Raw genomic sequence first — 25359 nt, forward strand, 5'->3', positions numbered from 1 at the left:
TTCTCTTGTTTAGAACCCTGTGCATAGATTCCTAGAAAACTGTTTTTCTCCTAGAAGTACAAGTAGATATGTTGGGGCTGTGTGTGATAACTAAAGCTTGATGAAGATTCTGAATACACTGTATTTTCGATAAGGCCAGTTGAAATTATTCTTAACTACGCTAGATGGTTAACTGGTTCTTCAGAGGATGTTTTATCAAAGCACTAAAATTATGTGGACAGAGCTGGAAATGCTCTTTGAAGAGCATCCTATCATCTTTCTTATAATTTTGGTTTTTATTTAACACTTAGCTCCCAAAGTGGGGCCATGGCGATATCTTAGAGTTATAACACATCAGGCCTTCGAGGAGTTTGTGATGCTATTTTCTTGCTGGCATACAAAATCAGCGAGGTTAACTGTACTGCTATAGGTCACACAGTCAGTCAACAACTGAGCTATGATTAGCATTGACAGCTGGTGAGCTTCTAGGCTGTTGCTAACTGAGCAACATTGACATTCATTTCGATTTGACTTTGCATTTCATTTTCAACTATTTATTCATTTTAAGGCCTCTTTAAGAAACTTTTTAGGGATATTGTGGGACTGAGGAAACTTTCTATAAATGCTTTGAGGAGAGTCCTATAGCTTCCCTCTCCTCATCTTCCAGCTTAATAGTTAAATTGTGTTTATGCTAGGAAGGCTTCCTCTAGAGTTTTGCAAATTAAGAAGAAAATAGATGCTTTAAGATAAGTTAGGCAATGTTAATTTTACTTGCTTGCTTTACTTTGCAATTTGTGATTTTTCGGCAAAGAAGTTCTGAGATCTAATTATATGCTTGTGAATACAAATGAGAAAAATTATAAAAATGTATGTATTAGTTGAAGTAATTCGCAGAGGAATGGAAAGTGTTCATCACAAGTTTGACCCCAAACTGTTTTGAACACAAGGTTAAAATGTAGCCCAGGGCCGTCTGGATTGTAAAGCTCTGAAACAGGTCCTTTGGCACCTTGGGTCAGCATTTTATTCACCTGAGAAGGATGAGGGAAGAGTGAGCCCTCTTTCAGTTCTGTATCTATTTCCAGATGTATGTGTTAGGGAGATTTTTTAAGGAAAAGTGCGGTTTCATGGGACTCTAGGTGTCACCTTGACTGCCCAGTGTGGCTGCCTACAGGCTAGGCAGTTTCCCTAGGACTCCTGATTACACTGGCTGCCAGCAACAGCTCCCTGCATTGCTGGGGCCAGAGAGGCTGGTGGATCTAGGGGCCCAGGTAACCCACACCTGTAGGCATAGGTAACCTAGCAGAGCTGAGGACATGGGATTTGGAGTCAAACCTGGGGTCAAATTCTGATTCTCTTGGTTGCTTGCCCAAGAAATAACCTAACTCAGTTTCCTCGCTGGCCAAAGGATCCCACCCTTCAGTGGTGATTGTGAGACCTAAAGGAGCTGAGGTACTTGAGTGGGTGAGTGGGCCAGCAGCAGCTAGGCAAGTAGAGTTCTGCCTCTTCCTCCCTCTCTGCCTGCCCTCCCTGACCCCAGGCTTCCTCCCCAGAGCCTCTAGTTCTCAGTACGCTGTTGGAATTGAAGAGCAGCATCCAGTTCAGACAACTCCAAACACATATTCTATGTTTTTAAAATATTTATTTGAAAACTGAGGAAACATATCCCTCAAACCTCAGATCGTGTAGTCGATTATGATATGAATTTATTTGAAGTAGAATCAGACACAGCCAAAGCGTTTTCCATGTTTTTCAGCTATGAGAAAGCTTTACAATTGAATGGTCTGGTTGTATTATGATTGCTAGTTAAAGAGCTTCTCTGTGCCTTCTCAAAGGAATCACAGCCGCTTGAAGGCTGGATAGCACCTTCAAGGTGAGCTAGAGCTCCCATCTCAGCCACCCCAGAAGGATAGCCTCGTCCCATTTTCTCCCATCTGGTCCCTGATGGAAATAACAGTCCAACCATTAGCAGCTCTTCCTACAGAGCAGTCATGGATCCCTCACTGAGTATGACCACATTGAGAAATGTTGCTTACTGTTGTGTAAGTACAAGAAAAAACATCATTGTTTAGGATCACAAAGTGATTCAGGAGATGAAGGCCATTAAAACATCTTAAGATTCACTGTAAGGAGATGCTTGTTGCATTTTCTTTCCAGGAATATACAAATATAGTCTTTTTCAGTGACAACAAGACAGGAAGGAATTTCCCTTAACTCTAACGGTTGCATTATCAATACGTGATTGAATCACATGATATGGGAGAGGGTGAGAGTGATGGTTGCAGCATGAAGTGATTTGCATGAAACCCTACTTTATACTCCAATTATTATTGTACATGATTACAGGACAACCTGGTTGTTAATTGCCTGTGGTCTTTAAATATGCACTTCTTTCAGAAATAGACACTAATTATTAGATCTTGTTTTCAGTCTCACCCGAAGTTGCAAATGTCTAGGATTTTTTTTCTTTTTTTAATTTGCAAGTCTAATTGTGCACAGACGTAGTACAACTGATCTCAGTCTGAATCCTATTCTGTTCTCTGGTTTGTAGACTCTCAAAGATTGTGAACTTGGCTTTCAATTCTGTGTAGGTGTTCCTAGGTGCCAGTCTCTTGACAGAAGCTTTATGTTTGCCATCAGAATGCTGGAGGAATTTTATCTTTTTAAAAATATAGATGAAAATTTGCTTACAAGTTAAAAAAAAAACACCTACTTCCCCACAGCCCATCAATAACTAAATATAATCAGAACAAACAAGGTCAAAGTCATATTAAATATTAGGTATTCTCCTTATTCCATCAAGAGGAGAATTTTGTGTTCGAGACCCGTGGTTTGAATTGCACTAGGTAAAAGGCAGTTTGCTTGGTGTCTTGGGCTCACCTTTCTTCTGGTGTCGATGGCTGAATTAGATAGTAGATCCTGAATCCAGTAGTGCTGGGCGTGTCCAGGCTTTAGGCCAGGGTTGGCCGATTTATATGCCTTTGGGGACTAGTCTGGTGAGAAGAGTGGATGAAACCAGTGAGTGGGAATCCTGGGCTGACAAGAGCTCACAGCCCTGCCTAAGGGCAGCAGCTGCCGTTGAGTTTCAGCAGATTTATCTCAGATGGAAATCCTAGTTTTTATGTGAAATATAGCCATTTTTAAATATTGGATGTGTGACTTCTGTTTTTAAGACAAGTAGTGTGCCGACCAAAGAAAAGAAGCTCGTATGACTTCTGGTTTTAGCACATGCTATTCCTACTTCCTTTCTTGGTATCATCACCCAGCTAATGCCTACTGGTCTTTCTTGACCTGATTTAGCTGTAATTTCTAGGCATCCTTCTGAGGTCTGAATGAGGGGTACCTCCTGTGGCTCTCATGTCCTCTTCTAAACCTTAAATCCACTTGTTAAGGAATATTATAACTGCCTCTGTATCTTTTTGTTTTGTCTTCCAGTCTGTAGAATACTTGAGGCCCTCCAATATTGATTGGATGAGTAAGTGATGGTGGGTCAGCTGTCTTCTCAGGACACTGGAGAGTTTTGGTCTCTCAGGCGATTTAGGGCATGTTGCCATTCCCAGGCTTCTCCCAGAATCTCTAGATCAATCCCTTAAGGGAGCTTGTCTCCCAGATTCCTATTTAATCAAACTGCCTTAGAAAAAAGGAAGGCGAGGGAAGGTCAGGTCTGGGAGGATTTGGGGCACAAAGGCCTCTTTCCTTACAGCCTGTTGTTACTTACCACTACTGTTTTATTCTTGCTGCTTTTCTCTTCATTTCCCCTCCGTCAACATATTCTAGGGAAGGTAGAGTGCAGATGTGTTTTTGTGACTCAAAGCCATATGAAGCCAAAATGAGTCTTTCTCTTGTCATAATTATAAGTAAGGCCTTAGGCTGTGTTTACTCCCTCTAAAATAAACTTGGTGCTTTGCTTCTCAGTTGTAACACTTTCCAGCTTTTATGAAAAAAATAAACAAAAATAAAATGTTATTTTAAATGTAGTGTCAGAAATTAAATAAATTACCCTCAATAGTGCCATATATTTAAAAAAATTTTTTTGGAAGGACTGTTCAGCAAAACCTCCACAACAAAACCAAACCAAAAAAACAAAAACTTTCTGCATTTGGCAACTGGTGATATCTCATCTTATTATAACTATTTAGTCTGTTTCTTTATTTTTTCTCAATTATGTGTACAGTCAGGATGATGTAGCAATGTAAAACTTCATCACTGTTGCCAGGCTTTGTAGGGTCCATTCCCAGCTCTGTCATACACCAGCTGTATAATCATGGGCCAATTATGTAACTTCTCTGTGTCTCAGTTACTTCTTAAATGGAGATCATAATAGTGCCTACCTCAGGGTTATGGTGAAGATTAAATGACTAGAAAAAGGTGAAACCTTTATAATAGTGCCTGACACATAATTGCTGTATATATGTTTACGTTTTTTTTTTAAGTCAGTTTGTTGAGGTATTATTTGGGGTGTAATTTACATGCAGTAAAATTCATCGTTTATAATACACAGTTCTGTGTGTTTGGACAAGTACATGCAGTCGTGGATCCACCACCACAATCAAGATATAGAACATTTCCTTCATCCTCAAAAGTGAGCTGCTGTTCTTTGTAGTCACTCTTCCCCTCCTCCAACCCAAACCTTGATAATCACTGATCTGTTTTCTGAGCCTCTACTTTTGCTTTTACAGAACATTGTATGAAGAGAATCATGTCATACGTAGACTTTTGAGTGTAGCTTTTTTTACTTGGCACAGGAATTGGCAAACTTTTCTGTTAAGGGTCAGGGAGTAAATATTTTAGGCCTGCAGGCCATACAGTCTCTGTTACAACTATTCCACTCCACGATTGCAGTCATGGACTATCCATGACTGATTGCGGGTGGCTGTGTTCCATGAAGCTTTGTTTAGTAAAACAGGTGGCAGCCCGATTTGGATGGAAAACCATCATTTGCCAACCCGTGACTTAGCGTAATGCCTTTGAGATTCGTTCATGTTGTTGCATCTATCAGTAGTTTGTCATTTTTATTGCCAGTTATTATTCCATTGCATAGATGTACCACAATTGGTTTAGTCATTTACTAGTTGAAGAATGTTTGAACTTTTCCTAGTTTTTGGCGGTTAGAAATGAAGCCACTGTAAACATTTGCCTACAGGTTTTTGTGTGAACATGGTTTTGATTTCTGTTGAGTAATTACCTGGGAGGGGGTTGCTGGGTTGTATGGTACATGTATGTTTACCTTTGTAAGAAACTCCCAAACTATTTTCCAAAATGACTGTATCACTTGGCATTTCTACCAGCAACATAAGAGAGTTCCAGTTGTATTGTATCCTCACCAGCATTGGTATTGTCCATTTTTTCATTAAGTTTAAGCTACTCTAAAGACTGTGAAGAGTCTTGGAAACCAGAGTAAAGATGCTTACCCTTAACCTAAATTAAATTGGAAGCTTTTGAAGGGTTTTACACATGGAAATGACATCATTGGGTTTTAAAATGACCAACCCAGCTGTGGTATAGAGAATGACTTGGAAGGAGGCATGGTAAATGTGCAAAGACCTGTAGGAGGATATCATATTAGTATAAGGGAAAGAGAAGATACCTTGACTTGAAAGGTGGCATTGAAGATGAAATGACTCAATGTGAGAATTTTGTAGGAGGTAGAATTGATAGAACTTAGAGATAGGTCAGATATGGGACTTAAGAGAGTGACACAAGCATGGATGTATAATGGTACCTTTCCTGAGATAAGGAACATTGACAGGGAAAAAGGATTGGGGAGATAAAGTCATCAGTTCAATTTTGAGATATCTGTGAGGCATCCAAATGGAAGTGCCAAGTAGGTAGTTTGATATCTGGGTTCTGGAATAGCGGAGCAAAATTGGAAGTCAGTGTGGTGGAAAAGATATCTGATGATATAGAGGTAGAAGAGATTCTCTCTAGGGAGAGATTTTTTAGTGATCTGAGAAGAGTCAATAGGACAGATCCAAGAGGAACCTCTGTTTAATGTTAGGCAGTAGAGGGACAGCCAAAGAAAACTAGGAGAGGGTAGTGAAAAGAGGCTAGAAAGAGAGAGAGAGAGATCAGTTCAGAAGGTCATCTCTCAGATGCTGAGCTAAGTGAACAGTCAGTTGTGTGCTGAGATGACAACTGAAATGAGGGATGAAAAATTTAGCAGCATAGTAGACATTAGTTTTGCTGGTGGTGATGGTGGTGCTGATGTGTACTTGAAAGTCCAGATTAAAGTGTGTTGAGGAGTAGGTTGAGGAGTGTGTAGGAGGTGAGGAGGCAGTTGGAAAAGCAAGGGTATACAGATTTTTCAAGAACTTTCAGGGCAGTTGTTATGTAATTCGTAGGGTGGTTTCTTATTGTTAAGACAAGACAAATTAGAGTGCGCTTGTAAGAAGGATGAGGCAGGGGATGAAAATGGGAGACACAATGTAGTTAATGGAATGAGAAACCCACAGGCGTGAGAGTTGCCCCTCAGATCTAGCATACTTGCTGAAGAAGAAATTCAGTTGAGTTTAATATTCTTACTTATGCCCTGTTAGCAGAGTAGAACATGGGGCTTTTAGAATTACCACGTTCTAATGAACTATATCATAATGTAGTCCTCAAATTTATTTCGCCAGTATTTCTAGAAAACTTACCAAGCAGAAAATGTCAGCAAAATTCTTTTGATGTGTGAAAACGCTCTGGCGGTTTAGTCACTTGTCAGTCTCATGTCCAAGACCTACCCATCTGTCATGGCCCAACTGAAATCCTCAAATAAAAAGACTCTCCCTCCCTAATCTGAATGCTCATAGCCTGGTGCATTTTTTCTCTATTTTGGCATTTGTTTTTTCTACATGCTTGTTATGTATGTGTATCCTATACGTATATATATATATATATATATATATATTTTTTTTTTTTTTCTTCCTCTCATTATATGATGGAAGGCAAAGACCGTGAGTAAAGATGTTATATTCTCCACAGCACCTAGCAGTTGCATTTGTTTAGTTTGCTACCTTGGGTGTATGTAGATGTGAACCTGGGGAAGTAGTTATTAGCAGATAATTAGGAGGCATTGTATAAAGGAGAGTAAGATTTTTGTGACTTGGCATCTGAATTAAAAGCCTGAAAAATTATGGTACCTGTTATAACCTTTTGTTTTTGTGATACTTAGTAAAATATGTTTTGAAAGTTCCCTTTTATATGTTGTTAAGGAATCAAGTTATTTAACAACAACAGCGACAACTCTTTGGTGATATTTTATAGTTTGCCAACTACTTTCCTATCATTATTCCATTCAGACTGAAGACATCTCAGAGATGTAGAGATAGAGACATCACAGGGTTATCCCATTCTACAAATGAAGAAACCAAGGCCCAGAGAGATAATGTGTCAGAAGTCACATTACTGGTAAACAGGAGTGCTAAGACCTAAGCTAGGACCCTCGGACCCTAATCTGGGTTTCTTTGAATGTACTCTGTGGCTTCTAGATTTATTTTTATAGAAATCCAATTGGCCTGATCATAGTTAAATCCAATTGTAAAGAGCAATTTGGTTTATTTTATTTAAATGAATAAAAACATCACTTATTAGAAAAATCTCTTGGTCAGAGCTAACGTCACCTTCTCTTGAACAAGCCTTATGGTTTAGAGCTTTATACGGGGCCCCTACAGCAGACTGGCAAAAACACTGCCGTTATGCATTGCGCTGATACTGTGATTTAAAGAACAGAAAAGAGAAGTCACATATCTGTGGATAACTAACTATTAGAGCAACGTTGACCAGCACTGTTGAATATAGTGAATGAAACTAGAATTAGCATTTTGGAAAAAAAACAGATGTTTATCTATTTTTCTAGGCTTTTGACTCTAACTTCTAGCAACTACTTTTTATTTTTTTAAAGATCAGCATCGTTTTTGATTCAGGATCATAAGTTACATTCTAATGAAAGAACTTGGAATAGGGAATGTCATTGTTCTTTAGGGGGACTATGACTGACTTTAATTATATTATTGTTAAAGCTTTCAAAAATTGAAATAGTGTATATTAAATATATAAAATCTATAATTTTTTATTGAGACATTTAATAGGTAAGCCTCTGACTAGACTCTTTGAAAAATACCATTCCTATTGGCCTTAGCTGATCATTTAAACTAAATATTAACTTCTGTTAAATGGATTCTTTTTATTTGGACTGACTTAAACTTATAGACCCCTCAAACTCTAGATATATTTTTATCAGGGGAATTAAGGAATGAAGAACATATACTTTTAAGAAATTCAGAAAGGCATAAAGTACTTTTCCTCTTCCTTTCATCACTTTTAAATGTTATTTGAATGAATTGCTGCTACTGGACAAAACACTTCCGTATGTTCTCCTGTAAATGGCCTTAGACAGGGTATTTTGGAATTGCTGTACAGTGTGGGAAATAATTGAACTTGGCTGTATAGGAAGCCAAAACAAGCAGTTGAGATATTGAATTTGAAACCAGGTGTTCCATGACTCAGTAGTGATGACTCATGAAAAAAAAAATACACCCAGAATTTTCCTCCAAGGCAGTTGGTCCTTTAATTCCGTGTGGATTGTGGACTGTGGTCTAGCCGTGGTATTCCTTATCTCCATTGCAAATCTCTTCTTTCAGTATGTTGTAAAATTTATGAAATTGGCATTCCAGATGGACGACTGAAAGTGGTCTGCTTTTACATCAGGTGAACCTGGCCTATGTTGAAGCAGCAGAGTGTGTTTCAGAGCCTGTTAACAGGGAGCCTCCTTCCAGAGAAGCTCAGCTGCTGACTTTGCAAAATACGTCTGAATTCGATATCCTTGTCATTGGAGGAGGAGCAACAGGATGTGGCTGTGCGCTAGATGCTGTCACCAGAGGTAAGTCCTGATGTGGATGGATGTAACACAGATAAAGGTGTCTCTTTCCTCCCAAGTATAAACACACAGTATGCGCTCTATGCTGGTAAAGTCACATTTCTGCTGTGTTTCCTAATTTTCCATCCTTTGTGAAGCACCTTCACATTTTTTTTAATATAGGCATTTGCACAATTTTAAAATTAAATATAACTTTTTTTATGCTCAAATGAGTTTACTTAAAAAAAACACTTTGTATTCCTGTGAATTCATTGATTTGATGTTCTGGTTAATTTTTTTAATACATAGTTAAGTAAACACATCTAAATGGAATAAAAATATTTGCCTATCACCTGAAATTACATTTATCCCAGTGAAGGGTAGAAAAGATTGATTAAAATGAATTAATCTATTAAAATAATTCTTTTCTTCTTTATCTCTTAAAATCATTTCTTCCAGTGAAATACAGACTGCAGTTTGAGAAACTCCAGTTTATGTGAATAAATGATAGAAAAGACTGTTGCTAACATATAGTTCTGTCTCACTCTATTAGTCAGCATTAGGAAAGACATGAGGAAAAGTTCCTTAAACATGACAGGAAAATAAAGAAATTTTAGTATGGAACACCACTGCTCTTACAGATGATAGATTTAGTAAAATAATTTATGTGGTTATTAGTGTAGAGTTTGGAGTCAAGGAAATGTGGGTGCATATCCCAGCTCAGCTGCTTTCTCAGATGTATGTGTGTATGTATGTATGTATGTGTACACACACACAAGCACATACTTGGGCAAATTACTTAATTTCCCTAAGGTTCCTCATTTTTCAAATAAACAATGATTGTTGAGAGGATCAAATGTGTAATCATGAAGAGGACTTAAAACAGTGCTTGTCACACAAAATAGAAGCTCAGTAAGTTGTGGATAGTATTATAGCTGCCATTATTAACGTGAAGGCAAAAGGCTTTTAGAAGCACTTGCCTGGAGAAATTATCCTTTGTGGTATACTTAGATGTGTCAAATTGGGCTGTGTACTGCTGCAAGGAATTTTGACTCTGGATTATTTTACTTACCATCTAAGGTTCAATACTGATTGCAGTTTCATGCTCAATGGTAATACTTTATTCCATGGAATAATTCTCCTCAGATTAAGTGACTACCACAGCCGCCCTAGATTCAGTTACCTTACATACCTGGTAGAATGACTTTCACACAAATGAAAGAAGTTGAATGAGATTTAGGCATACACAAACAAAAAATGCCCTAGAATTACTATGACTGCACAGGACCTACACTTTAGTTTTGATCCATGTAGGGTTCACAGCTAGGTCCTTTTTGTCACTTCTGAATAATGGTAAATTCAAAATATAGCAGTGAAATCTATTCTGTTGCCAGGCAGACTCCAATTATCATATAATTCCCTGTCTCCTTCCATGTTTTATAGTTTGAACCTGACTATCCTTGGACATACTAAAGCAGATGGAAAGAATAGTTACAGTTGTCTCAAGGTACTTGAACTCACTCTCTCCCTTGGAGGCCTGAGAAAGAGAGTGGAAAGAGAGGACGCATTCCCAACATAACAGGAGGCCTTATTTGAGACTACCCAATCCAGGAGTTAGAATTTACCAGGTGACAATTTTCTGTGTCAAAGAGAATCATTTCCCCAGTAAGATTCAAAAATATTTCTTGGTGTCTCCAGTATGTTCGTGCTATGTACTGAAATATATAGCAATTCTTTTTATTCTGATTCCGCAGATATTCACTAAGTGCCTGTTGTATGCACGGCAGTATGCAGGGTACCACATGAGAATATGGAGATGATTGATATAGTTGGCGTCCTTGTGGTGCTCACAGTTCTATAGTGCTTGTTTGTGCAGACCGAATTACATTGTAGAGAATATGTGCCTTTCAAAAGGTTTGGGGACTTTATGGACATATGAAGGTGAGAGTCGTCATACCTGCAGAGAATGGTCACAAGAAAGAAAGCTGCTATTTAGCACGAGTAGAATTTTAAGAAGCAGACTTTGCTTGCTGAAAGTGTTCCAGTCTGAGGGGACATGCGGGAGAAACAGCATGGAGTCAGTGCCTGTGGGAGACAGCATGTGTTTCCATTTGGAGCATCCAGGCTGTCTAGGGGAGAATATGAGAGAAAGGTGGAAAGGCAGAGCTGGGCCTGGTATGCCAGCGAAAGGCCTGTGCACTTTATTGAACAGGCCACTTTGAGATACTGAAGAGAATTAGGTTTGATGATGGGGAACGGATAGGCAGTAGGAAAGAGCAGGCACGGACATCAACTTTTAAGAGGTCTAGAGACAAAGAATACAAAGGAGGTAATTGATGGTGTAGTAGGATATACAGAAGGGAGCAAAATGTGCCAGAATTGTTTTTTTTCTTTTCTTTTCTTTACTTTTCTTTTTTCTCTTCTCTTCTCTTCTCTCTTTTCTTTTCTTTTCTTTTCTCTCCCTTCCTCCCTTCCCCCACCATCCTTCTTTCCTTCCTCCCTCCCTTCCTTCCTTTCCTTTTTTCTTTTTTCTTTTTTAAAGATAAGAGCAATCTGAATATTTCTGTAGACTCAGAGGGAGAAGCCTGTGCAGGGGAACTTTAAATGCAAGTAATACAAGTAACATGTGCACAAGGTCTTGCGAAAATACAAAGAACGGGATATCAAACATGATCTTAGCTTTGGCAGGAAGGTGAGAGACATTTCTCAGAGACAGAAACAAAGGAAAGATTCTAAGATATAAAAGAGGGAGGCTGTGTGACTATGAAGAGCTCTTAAACACACAAAAACAAGTGAGCTGTTCTGCTGATGGATAGAAGTAGGGGGACTTCAGTGTAGAAAAGGTTTAGAACTTTCCTATGGAGAGTGTGTTACGGAATAGGGGTTACTTAGCTGAGATTAGTAAATGCAAATTTGTTGTCTACACAGGATATTTGTGTGGGTGTGTGTCTATGTCCCCACGTGTGTCCAGTATTGCTCAGATTGGAGGCAGAGAAAACACACAGTGGGGTAGGATCCAGAAATGAGAACTGAGCATCAATGATAGGAGAAAATGAGAAAAGACTCTATGAAGGCAGAAGGAATTGTTTAAATGGAGCCTAGAACTGGTGGGGGAGGTAAGGGAAGGTGGAAAGGCAGCTTCCTTGAAGAGTCGGGGTGGTTGAAGGACTGTGCGTGCAATAATAACAAGGCAGCCACTGTTAAGTGCCTTTTATTCCTTTTGTCCTTTGTAAAAGTCTCACCTGTGCTTGCTTTTGTGCCCTTTCTAGATTTATCTTTTTAAAAACATAGGCAAGATCATAGTGTAGTTACTATTTTGCAGAGTTTCTTTCAAATAACAGTATATTTAATCAATCTTTACATGTATATAGTATACATTCTTTTTTTGTATGAGGAAGATTGGCCCTGAGCTAACACTTGTTGCCAATCTTCGTGTTTTTGCTTGAGAAAGGTTGTCACTGAGCTAACATATGTGCCAGTCTTCCTCTGCTTTATGTGGGATGCCACCACAGCATGGCTCAACTAATGGCGCTAGGTCCACGCTCAGGATCTGAACCCACGAACCCCCAGCCTCCGAAGTAGAGCACACAAACCCAACCACTACACCACTGGGCCAGCCCCTACATTCTTTCTTTCATTTTTTTTTTTTTTTTTTTTGAGGAAGACTAGCCCTGAGCTAACATCCATGCCCATCTTCCTCCACTTTATATGTGGGACACCTGTCACAGCATGGCTTGCCAAGCGGTGCCATGTCCACACCCGGGATCCGAACTGGCAAACCCCGGGCCACTGACGTGGAACGTGCACTCTTAACTGCTACACCACCAGGCCGGCCCCTCTTTTATTTTTTTTAAATTGAAGTAACATTGATTTATAACACTATACATTCTTTTTGATGGCTGAAAAATTCATCACAAGGATATTCTTATTAATGATTCTTTAGGTTATTTCCAGTTTGTTTTTCTGTTTTAAACAATACTGCTTGTGGGTCAAGTACTGAACCAGCTCTGAGAATGCAAAGACTAATAAAATGTGGTCTTGCCCTCAAGGAACTTATAGTTTATTAATATTTGCTGAACACATTTTTTCTTTGGGCAGTGCAGGGCATTCAGTCGTGATTAGGGTATTGACTAGTGCATTAGCAGTGGGTGATGATAGTGATGATAATGATGATGATGATTTTGAGGAGATGCGAGTTTTCAGAGCCTGAATATTGACCCGATTTTTAATGTTTATAGTTAGTAACAGCTAAGAAAATGATGTACTTTTAATATCTCTTGGCATATTGATTGCTGCCTTTTAAAGTAATTGACTGAATGTCTTATTTTATATATATATACAGATTTATGATTTATAAAAGGGATGGATAAACCTTAGTTTGTATTTCTTTTATTATGCTGGTAGCCCTTTAGGAGTAGCATTTATGATTAAAATGTACAGAGATGCTGAAGTTAATCTATATTTATCCTTTTACTACAATTTCTGATCATATCAGTAGCTCTCTGAAGTGTGAAATAATCATGGGCATTTGGTTAATGAATTGTGCATTGTTGCTGTTCATTCATGGAATTTGCTCTTTTATTATATTTGATGCTTCACTTAACAACAAATTTTGCTTTCTCTGCATTTGATATGTTTTTACCAAATTATTCCTGATTGTATCCATTAATCTTTAGTCACATTTGACAAAAATAAATTACTGTGATCTTTTAAAGTTACCAGTAATAATTAGATTTTTCAGGACATCAAAGTTTTGGGGGAACCACTAGATGTTAAAGGGTTTGTATAAAAATGTCTGCACAAGCTTTTTGATAAAATACCGTGCCCAAATGCACTTTCGGTAATGCATAAACAAAGACTGTAGAAGGAAGAGAAAAAGTCATGAAGTCTTCATAATGGACATTTACTTGCGTTCTTACCCATCTGCATTTTCTTGGGAGTCAATTTTCATTTGGGAATATTATTTGGTAATCATAATATATACAGAATTCAGCTCACATTCTCCTGTAGGTCTCTAGAATCAGTAGAAATTGCTTCACTGCTTAACACCTCTGCATCCTGTTCCTGGGCAGAATCACAGGCTCAAAGTACAGTTGTAGGCACTTTGCCCCTAAAGAGCTGGAATGAGGGGAATCTGATAAATTTGTTCACTCTCTTAGGGTTCTTCAAGGTATTTTCTTCAGTTCTTTTTGTTCTTTTGTGTGACTTGTATGTAACAAGTACATATTTACTGTTTTGTACCTAGTACATTTTAAAAATCTGATTTATAAACTTAACCTTTATGGCTTCTATTTGGAATCCAGAGAAGACTGCCTCTTGCTGGAAGTGAACATTAATTGTAGTTCTCTTGTTTAAAAATCTAAATATACATTTCTATTTTATGAATGGTATTTGCCTAGCAATTCCTGAATGCTCACTCAAGTTCCTTCAGGTCTAAGGCAGCATAGCAGAGTAACTAAGGACACAGGTTATGGAATTTGAATGAACTGGGATCGAATCTTGGCATCATCACTTACTAGCTCCATGACATTCGACAGGTGTCATAACCTTATGGAGAGCCTTGAGTTTCTCAGACATAAATGAAGGATGATAATAACACTCTTCTGCATAAGTAAAGGTTTGTGAAAGGGAGGAGGTGTGTGCATTGCAGAAAAAGATGCAGAAAAGAGAGAGGCTTGGAAGATCGTGCATTCTGGGAATTACAGATCTCCACCCCTCACCCCTTCCACCACCACCCTCTCCTGCCATGAAGGAAGAAAAAGTCCTATTTCAGGACAGTAGAATTGCAGTAGATGAAAGTGTACTGTTTGCTGGACACTGCTATTAGACTAGATTGCAAAATGCTGTTAAAATTAATCTAGAAATTTAATGCAATTTTAATTAATTTAGTGATTTTCTTTGGCAAGAGTGGAGGGGGGACTTGAGAAACTGTGCGAAAGTTTATCTGGAAAATTAAACCTATGAGATTTACTAGATTAATTTTGAAAAAGAATAATAATAAAGGAGGTAGAGATCTATCAGATATTAAGTTGTATTCTAAAGCTGCTTTAATTAAAATAGTTTGCTAAAGTAATAGAGAGATCAGGGGAACAAAAGTAAGAATCTAAAAATAGATCTAAATACATAAAATTTAGAATATGGTAAAGATAGCATGTCAAATTTGCCATTATTGGTTATTTAATAAGCAATGTTGGAGTATCCATTCCCCCAATTTATATGTGTATATATATATATATACACACACACACACATACACACATATGTATATACTGCTTATCATATTCCATGTGGATCAAGGATTTGATGATAAAACATCATGAAATTATTGGAAGAAAGTATATGTGAATTTAAAAAAAATGGAGTAAGAAAGGTGTTTTTAATCATGACACCAATAAAACAATTTTCCTTTTAGAAAATGCTGCTAAATTTGATTTCATAAAAATTAAAATTTATGGCAAAAATATAAAAAAATACATGTGAAATTGGGAAACTATTTATAACATATCAAACAGACAGGGTTTGTTTCATATTGTTTTCAACTTTTCTACATCCTTTTCTTTTTTCTTTTTTTTTTCTTTTTTTGAGGAAGATTAGCCCTGAGCTAACTGGTGCCAATCCTTCTCTTTTTGCTGAGGAAGGCTGGCTCTGAGCTAACATCCGTGCCCATCTTCCTCTACTTTATATGTGGGGTGCCTGCCACAGCATGGCTTGCCAAGTGGTGCCATGTCCGCGCCCAGGATTCGAACTGGTGAACCCTGGGCGGCTGAAGCGGAACGTGTGCACCTAACCCCTGTGCTACCGGGCTGGCCCCCATCCTTTTCTTTAGTATGTCTATGATAAACAGCATATGGCTGGATTCTTTTTTCTTTTTATACTTAGAGGTCAATTTCATCCATTTCCATTTATTTTGATTCCATATGCATTTATTTGGTATTTTTTACCTTTCATCTTTTTACTTTGCTTCTTTGTCTTCCTTTCTTTCTTTTCTATTAAATCAATTTTCTATCACTTTCTGTTTCCCTATCCTTAACTCTATAGATATAGTTGCTGCCACCATCCAGGCCCACCAGAGACTTTTCCCAGAACCAGTTCGGGCCTCCTGCCCTGTGCTGATGTTGGGCATCCTGCAGACCAGCTGTGAGCCAGCCGGGGGTGCTTTGGCTCAGGTGCTGCTCTCCAGGCTGTGCTGTCTTCCTGCCTCCTAGACATGTCCCAGCAGATAGTCCACAGCCCCAGACAGTGCTCAAGAGAAGCCTTCGAACCTCCTTTCACAGGAGGTGGAGGCCTTCTTCAGTCCCAGCGTTCAAGTGCTGGTTTGGCTTCTTCACATTTTCTTACAAGGGAGACTTGTATTCCTCTTACCCTTCAGGAACTGAAATCTTGATTGCCTTTGCCTGTTTCTAGACCCGGAGCCCAGCAAGACAGAAACTTTTGGCCTGAATACTGTGCTCTGAGTTTCTGCTACATTTCTGGTCCATGAAGTGTTTATTTTTGAGTCAACCGTGTCCTTTAAAAAAAAAAAAAGATTTATATATATATATATACATGCATATAGATTATTTTCTCTGTGTTTGGAGAAGAGGACTTGTTCAAAGTTGAACTTACAATGCCATATTGATCAAAATTTTTTAATAGTAATATTTATAATAGCCAATAATTGGTATCTGGTTTAATAAATTGGGTACATTCAGTTATTGAAAAGAGATTTGTAAGTATTTATAGGGAAAAATAGCTAAAGTGTATTGTAAGTTGCAAAACAAGTTGTGAAGAATGAGTTTGTTAATTGTATTTGTGTTTAAAACAAAAAAGGAACACAGATTTTATACTTTCATAAGCTTAGAAAGTTTCTGGTAAGATACATGGGGCATTTTTCATAGTTAACATTAGTAACCTCTGGATTTTGTAACAAAGAAGCCAGTGATGTATTATTCTCTCTTTTTATCCTTCTATATTTTTTGGATATTCCTCTTCTCTTTGAACATTTGCTGTTTTTCTAATAAAAAAAGTAAAAAGAGAAAATAGCATCAAAGCAATTCCTCTATTTTTCTTCTTCTCTCCCTGAAGCTCCCCAGTACATAGTTATATATTCTAGTTGTATGTCCTTCTGAGTCTGCTATGTGGGACGCCACCTCAGCTTGATGAGTCGTTCTAGGTCTGCACCCACGATCCGAACCGGCGAAACTCTGGGGCGCCAAAGTGAAGTGCGCAAACTTAATCACTCGGCAATGGGCCTGGTCCCAACAGCAATTCCTTTATTCCCCCCAAACTGTAGTATTACAGTTAATCTTATGGCTTAATACGTTTTCCTGGCTCTATAATCACGTGTGTACTTAAGGAACACAAAGTATGTTAATGATATGTTCTAACTTAACATAAATCTCCATTAATGCTTTATCTGTTTCCTCATATCAAAATAGAAATAAGTGTTAAGTAACCAATTCAATATTATACAATTCCATAAAATGCTACCTTTCACTGTTAGAAAATACTAGTAAAGTGTAGGAATCTCGTGAAGGTTAACAACCCGGACTTACTTTGCAGCTTTGCAGGAGTGTTATTTTTTAGAGAAATTGATCCTCATATAAAATGTTCAGCCTTTGGGTTAGTCCCTTTTCTTATTAGTGACAATGGCTTTCTGAAGTCCAAAAGTAAGTACCCAAAGCTTTTCTAAAGAAAGATAAACTCCCCTTTCCTTAAACTACATCATTTTTTCCTTCATGGGGCATGTGGCTTTAATACTTAGGCTTATGATACTCATGTACAGAGATTCTAAATTTTTTGATTTGTGTGTCATTAGCTTGGTGCCTCTGATAGTTATTTCATAGGGATTATTCTCCTTTCTATTTAAAAATATCTGAAAAAAGCCATATCTGAAAATTTATTCTAATGAAATAAAGATAAAGAGAGTTTAAATGAAAATTTTATTTTGCATTACTCTCTGTGATATTGAGGTAGGAAATAACCCAAATGTTCAAAAATAGGAAATTGAATAAATAAATCATTGTAAATATTTAATATAATAGAAGCCACACATTAAAAATGGAATGATAGAAAAATATTTATTGACATGGAGAGATGTTTACAATCAATAATGTTAAATGAGAAAAATAAATGGAATATATCATATCCTATTTTTGTAAAAATGTACATATGCGACTATATACATGCATAGATAATGTGAACGTTTAAACACCCAAATGTCAACTGTGGTTATCTCTGAGTGGTGTGATTACAGGAGAGTTTTATTTTGTTCTCCTTACTTCTCTGCATTTATTATATTGAGCATTTTTTCATGCATAAGATAATCAGCAAAAGGTATTAAAATATACTTCTGTTCTCCTTCATGCTGTGAAAGTTAAATGTCGTGCCATGCCTCCCCTTAGACGCTAATTACTCCTCTCTACTCTTCCAGCTGTCTTGACCCACAAATTGGTTGAGTTGGAAGTGCTTGGGTAGCTGACCTTCTCCGGCCAGCAAAGGCACAGCTGTAAAGAGCTGTATTTAGTCTACACCCCTCGCCCTACCCAGAAGATACAATTTTTTTTTCTTCAACATTTTACTATTAATATTTTAAACATGCAGAAAAGTTGAAAGAATTTCACAGTGAACACCCATATACCAAACGTCTAGATTCTACCAATTTATATTATATTTTACTTTGCTTACCACACGCTTCATCTCCCAATCCCCAGAAGATACAATTTTAACTTGCTAAGAGATGGGCTGAAGAAGACTGAAAGGGAGATTTGAAGTTGTCTTTATTCTTCTACTATAACTCGTCCTGTTATTCTACCTAAGAATTTCAAAGTAATTTCATTCTAAATATTAGTACTTTACCAATGTCGTGAAATTCCTGAGAAGACATCTTAAAGCAATCAATTATAAAGACAAAAAATAAAATAATAACACCATTCCTAAATATTCTGGTTCATCTTAGCAGGAATAGAGCTTATTGCTTTCCATAAAAAGTAACTTCTAAAAAGAAAAGAAATAAAAACTATTCCTCATAAAATCTTGAACTAGTTGAACTAGTAAATTACTGCAATGCACAGAGAGGCCAGCCCTTCACTGCCGGGTATGTGGAGTAGGTCATTCTTTCTACTCTGAGGAGCGATCTTCCCCAGGGCCTCAGATCCACAGCCGGGAGTAGTCGCTTGAAACCTGGGTTCATTATTTTTGATGTCCTTCAAACTCGGTTGTTTTAGCTAAGAACACGAAATGTTAGCATTGAATGTCACTTAAAAATACTGTTCATTCTCTTAGAGAACATTAAACAGCACCCTGTTTTCACTTCCTCGCTTTATAAAGTATCAGAAAACTGAGCTGTGAATTTCAGATCAGTACTTTTTGAGGGGAGGAAAACTTTTGGATTTTTAAGAGGTGAAACAGAAAGGAACATAGTAGATAAGAGAACCATACAGGATCATTATAAAGCTTTTAAAATTTTCATTGCGTTTGCTGTAGTCAGTTAAATCAGTTAAAGAATATTTTTATGAGAAGTGGTTGTCACTTGTAATATTGTCTGGATTTTGCATTACTTCCTCCTCTCTCATTCCATTGTTCTCATCCAACAAAAATGAGAAATCTAGAACATTTAGCATATAATAGCAGTTGAAAGTTTTCAAATATTTTCTTTTTTTTAGAGTGTCTATTTTTTGTGTGTGGTTCCAAAAACTTTTGGTAATACTTTTAGGTTACACGATGCTTTAATATATCAATTTCGCTATAACTTTAGAAAGTAAATTTTTATGTTTTTTGCTCTGGAAGGAGCAGCACCATTTCTTTCCAGAAATTCTGGTGGGTAGCTAGATGATATGACACTGAAAATAATGGGACAAGAAAAACAGCCTAGTTTGACGGAGAAGCCCATTTTAACGTTCGCTGGTATTCACTAGGGTTTCTCACGTAAGTACATGTGAATAACTTTTTAAAATGTCCAATTCTTGCAAAAGCAGTTTTGAGGCTTTAAAGTGTTAGCTCTCACTTAAATATCCTGAAATATCCTCCTGAGATGGCTTGCTAATTCCTAGAGTGGTTCCCTGCCTCACACTGTGTCAGTTTGGGAAAGAGAAAAAATTCCATCCTGATAACACGAGCTGGTAAAAGTCTCTCTTCACGTCACTCTCCAGTACCCTCTTCTGCCTTGTGAGGCTGGGATCTTCCTTGCTTTCCTCGTGCAGAATGGTACTGGTCCCCTAAATGGTCTCCTGCCTCCACTCCCCCCGGCCCCCTGCTACACTCAGCGAAGCCTTTAGAATACTAATCTGATTTCTCAGCTTAAAACACTTTGGTGGTTGCCCTGATAGACGGTACAATAGTATTTCTCCAAACAGTGTCTGAGAATTTCTGGGAAAAATTTAAATTTTCTTTCTTTCTTATAATGGAAAAAAAATCAACAAGCACACCCTTGTTCCTCCAAACGGATACTTTGTCAAGTTCATGCTTATGTGACATTGAACTTGTGCTTTCTAATGAAGCATTTGCTTCTCAGACTGATCCCTGACTTGTACCCATGTGCTCAGAGACATTGTCCATTGAGGAGATCCAGATGTTACTTACTTATGAGAAACAGTGGCCCATAGGACAGGGTCCAAATGTCCCAATGTGGATGAAATGCCTTTTGTGATCTGCCCTTCACCATTCTTCCCACTGGATCTCCTTCACACAGTCCCTCACATCCTGCTTCCTGTCCCTGAGTGACAAGCAGCCTCTGAATAAGCTGGGCTATTTCAAGCATTTGCTTTTCTCTTGCTTAAGCTGATTGATGCTGGTGATCATTCCTTTCCTCCTCCCCTTCACTCATCTTGAACCCATACTCTTCTCTAGACTCAGCCTCTCTTGAAGACTCCATCCCCAGGTACAATGAAAAACTCCTACCTTGGCTGCAGTTATCGTTCACACAGGGAATTGTGTCATCAGTAAAGTACTCCCAAATTTTGTGGCTTAAAACAACATTTATTCCCACACAGTTATGGTGGGTCGGGAATCTTGGTAAGCCTTACCCAGGGTCCTCTGGCTCTCAGTCTCTCACAGGCTGCAGTGCTTTCTAGCAATTTACGTGGTTGTTGGCAGGATTCAGTTCCTCATGGGTTGTTGGACAGAGGCCTCAGGTCCTCATGACCTGTTGACTGGGGCCTCCTGTGGTTCCTTGACTCCCAACATGACGGCTTGCTTCACCTGAGCTCAGGAGAGGGCAAGAGAGAGTGCCAGCAAGAGAGAGAGCAGAAGTCGCAGTTTTTTATAACCTCATCACGGAAGTGACATGCCGTCATTGTTGCTGTATTCTGTTCCTTAGAAGCAAGGCACTAGGTCCAGCCCACACTCCAGGGTAGCGGATTACATGCTAGGAAGTGGGGCTAACTGGGGGTTGCCTAAAACATCTTCTCCCACACCTGTAGGGTACCTTTGAGTAGGCCCAGGTGGGGAGCCATGGCTGGATGGGAGGCTGCTGGTCCTCTCTCAGCCTGTGTCCCCGCCACTCATGTGTGAGCATCTTGATGCCATGACTGATTCCAAGGTTGAAAGAGAGGTATATTTTAAATAATCTGGCTCTTAAATGCCATTTGAAAGTCAACTCCCTCATCTGATCTTCAACTGAAGAAAAAACGTTCTATTTTAGTGCTGGAAGAAGAACTCTGTGTGTTGGACTTACTAAGAAAAGGTGATAGAGCTCACCAAGACAGTGCATTCTTAAGAGATTGCAAATGTAATCATGACTAAGCAATTTGGGGTTTATGTCCTGAATTTAAGTTTTAACCTGGAGTCAGAAAGGACGACTCTGTGTTTTTAAATGTCACACCCATAGAAGCCTACTGCACTCTTTACCCACCTCTCCAGGCTGGCAACCACTGGACAGCTTGGTCTGTGCCTAACTCATTTCTAACATCGACACTCTGCCTGGCACTTAGGCTCTTAAAAATTTATACTAACTTAATATATTTTTCTGTGTTTTTAATACATATAGTACTAAATTTAGCCAGCCCTGGTGGTCTAGTGGTTAAGATTTGGTGGTCTTACCAACATGGTCCCACTTCGTTTCCTGGTCAGGGAACCACGCCACCAGTCTGTTGGTTGTCATATTTTGGCAGTTACATGTTGCTGTGATGCTGAAAGCTGTACCACTGGTATTTCAAATACCAGCAGGGTCACCCATGGTGGACAGGTTTCAGTGGAGCTTCCAGACTAAGACAGACTAGGAAGAAGGACCTGGCCACCCATTTCTGAAAAATTGGCCACGAAAACCCTGTGAATAGCAGCAGAGCATTATAAGATATAGTGCTGGAAGGTGACAGGATGGTGCAAAAAGACCGGGCAGGGTTCCGCTCTGCTGTACACAGGGGTGCTAGAATAGACTTGGCACTAACAACAACAAAATACTAAATTTACCAAGGATTGCTAGGGTTTTCATAGTTGAGAATTTTACAGATCTTTCTCTGGTGTAAATGCTTAAAAAGAGAGACTTGGGTGTATGACATCTTTAATTTCTGTGTTATTTTGCTAGTTAGTTAGAGCATTAGCAATATTTGCCCTTGAATCAAAGTTCTCTGCTTTTCTCTCCACAATTTCCAAATATTTTGTCCTTTTGAATCAAGGGAATTGCCATGATTTTATGATGACATTTGGGTACGATATTTAAACTGTTAAAAGTTATAAAAACGACCCTTTGGTATTAAAGGTAATAAATGGCTCTGCATTGAATACATGCACAGGTTCTCTTATACGAGCTTTGTGAGCCCAAACTGCTCGAGTTACGTATTCTCATTGCAGTTGGATTCTGTGACATTCTCTTATTCCCCAAGGGTATGCCAGGCCATGAAAATTCCTCATGGCTTGGTGTTGATGTGTACTTTGGGTTTCTTGGAGTTTTAGATTTCATCTGTAACTAGTGTATGGGACTTGTGGTCCTGCTGCTGCTCCTACCTGATCCTGAAGAGGCAGGGGTGTCTTAGCAAGAAAAGAAAACAAAACTAGTTTCATCTCTAAGAGATTTATTGCAATCCTCAAGGAAAGGAGGGGAGAGATGACTGCTAGAGCTGAACTATCTTTGCTTAGCTCCACCTTTACCAAGAATATTTTCTTTTCCTTACTCATGGATACTCTGCACTGAGTTCATTAGTCCTAGCTTGTACTTTTCTTTGTAATTCTACAATATTGTGCTTGCACATCTTAAATTAAAGTTATAAACTCCTCAATATCAGAGGTTCTTTTATTCTCTCTTCTTTTGTTTTGATATCTTTGGTCTCTTTTCTCATTTTATACCCATGATAACACCACTCCAGAAATAGGAGCCAGCACATAGGAGGTCTAGTCTAGATTTATTGATGATGCTTTAGAGTAGATCAGAGATGAGGGGCTCGCACAGGTCTGGACTCTTGGAGTGAATGATGAATTTAAGTTTCAGGAGGCTTCGTAACCACAGTGAGTTAACTCTGCGTGGTTAAAGATGGGTTCCAGGCTCTCCTTTGACCCTCTTAAGGTACCAGAGTACCTTACTGCCATGAAATTGTACTGTAATATTTTCTAGTTGTGATTCATTTGCAGTTTAATATGCTTCTAGTTCTGGTTTGACTTTTCCCCCAGGAAGAGACTAAAATCTCTTCATTATAATATAGACAGTGTACTGCACTTTGAATACAAATTTATCCATGTTCAGAGTAATTTTTCTTGTGATTGTCTCTACCCTGGAGAAGTGCCTTTAATGAATTACATACAAATTGTGTAATTTAAGAAGTTAATTTGGTTTTCTGGTTACACAGGACTAAAAACAGCCCTTGTAGAAAGAGATGATTTCTCATCGGGGACCAGCAGCAGAAGCACTAAATTGATCCATGGTGGGGTACGATATCTTCAGAAGGCTATCATGAAGTTGGATATTGAGCAGGTAATTGTGTATGCTGGTTGTTAAACAAAAATGGCAACTATGCTTTTTTCTACCCAATTAAATCAGTTGTGTTTTTTTTATGGCTTTTAACATTTCTTCCTGTTGGAAGTACCTATTTAGTGTGTTCTGCTGGAATATCTTTCAGGAGAGGCGTGCCAGTTCTCTCCTGCAGCATTATGTTTATGGGTAATCAGGGGCTTTTTCTACACAGGCATGTCAAAGTAGCAGATTTACAAAATCACTTTTGGATGTGTTGCCTTTTAACAATTGTTATTGGAGTTTTTTTGCCAATGGCCGCCAAATTACTACTTCCCAAGCAGTTTCAGGGAAGCTGGGTTGTGATACAGGAGAAGTATTAAATTAATCCTCTAAACTGAAACTGCAGTCATACATTCATATTGTCACTGACATATTCTTAAGCAAAAGATGATCTGAGTCATGCTTTTCCTATGTCACACTTTATTGTGTCCAGTCTGCCACCATTTGAAAACTGCCAAAGCAGTGTGGAAGATGACATTTCCCAGAGGGGTAAAAAAAAATCCACTGAACTCCCTATCTGCTTTTTGTACATGAAAAACACAGCAGCCCTAACTTGACATTGTCACTTTTGAATCTGTCCCCTTTTCTTACGTGTCTCTTCGGCATGATGATGGATGCAAGGAAAAGAGCATAGACTTTAGAATCAGATGACTTGTGCCATGTTCCAGCTTATTTATTCAATTTCTGCGAGCCTCAGTTTTCTCATTTGTAAAGTTAGTATTATAATAGTAATGCTGGCTCCTCAGAGAGGCATAGTGAAGACGGAAGGATTTAAGACAAAAGCTTTTTTATAATCTATAAAATACTGTGCAACTCCTAAGTATCATCTCTGCTTGGGTTCATGGAGGCAAGAAGGAAATTTTAACATGAATTTGAGCAGTCTGCTCTCTTACGTGGGAAAATATTATAGGCGACTGAGAAAAGGGACAATACAGAGAATGCAAGATAAATTGTTACAATAATCTTGTAACTCAAGTCAGGAAAATATCTTACACCTGGGAACTCTGACGGCATGTTTTTCTCCTATGCAAATACAGTTAAGGTTTCTAAAAATCTTTCAGGTTGACAGCATGATGTATTATTAGAATTTGATTAGGAGGGAGCTCTCCTCGCTCAGGGGTAGAGAGGTTTCTGTGTATCAATCAGTTGGCAGCGTGTCTATTTGCCATTTGAAAATATTATGATCTGTTACAGCCAAACTAATTTTCTCTGTTTTGCTTTTCAGTATAGGATGGTAAAAGAAGCCCTTCACGAGCGTGCCAACCTACTAGAAATTGCTCCCCATTTATCAGCTCCGTTGCCTATAATGCTTCCGATTTACAAGTAAGCCTTTTGATATCAGCTGTACACTGTTTTCTTATCTAAAGTCAATAGAACAACACAGTTTTAATGGAAATAGTCCCTCAGTGTATGTTTCTTGATGTAGTTTTAATTGGTCCTAATCTTTAATCCTTTTCAAACATTTTTCTCTGTTCTATTTAAAAATGTGGTTTTTCCGAAACAGCTTTCTACTGACCCACCTCTAAGGGCTAGATCTTGAAGGCATGGGAGGTTGCGTTCTGTGTTTATAATTAATGGATTCTTAACTCCATTTTTCTGAGCGTGTATGGAGGAGCAACTGTACTTC

At 38.3% G+C, this 25359-nt stretch overlaps 1 protein-coding gene across 10 annotated transcripts in view; it reads left to right on the forward strand.

Annotated features, from left to right (window-relative positions):
- Window positions 1-25359, forward strand: part of GPD2 (glycerol-3-phosphate dehydrogenase 2) — a 139110-nt gene that overhangs the window by 46179 nt on the left and 67572 nt on the right. For all 10 annotated transcript variants that reach the window (XM_070240565.1, XM_023621966.2, XM_070240563.1 and 7 more), the window contains 3 exon segments: window positions 8665-8836; window positions 23569-23693; window positions 24958-25055. In XM_070240565.1, the coding sequence (XP_070096666.1) occupies window positions 8665-8836; window positions 23569-23693; window positions 24958-25055 (395 nt within the window).

The sequence above is a fragment of the Equus caballus genome, chromosome 18 (assembly GCF_041296265.1).
Source record: "Equus caballus isolate H_3958 breed thoroughbred chromosome 18, TB-T2T, whole genome shotgun sequence".
In the NCBI taxonomy this organism is placed as follows: Eukaryota; Metazoa; Chordata; class Mammalia; order Perissodactyla; family Equidae; genus Equus; species Equus caballus.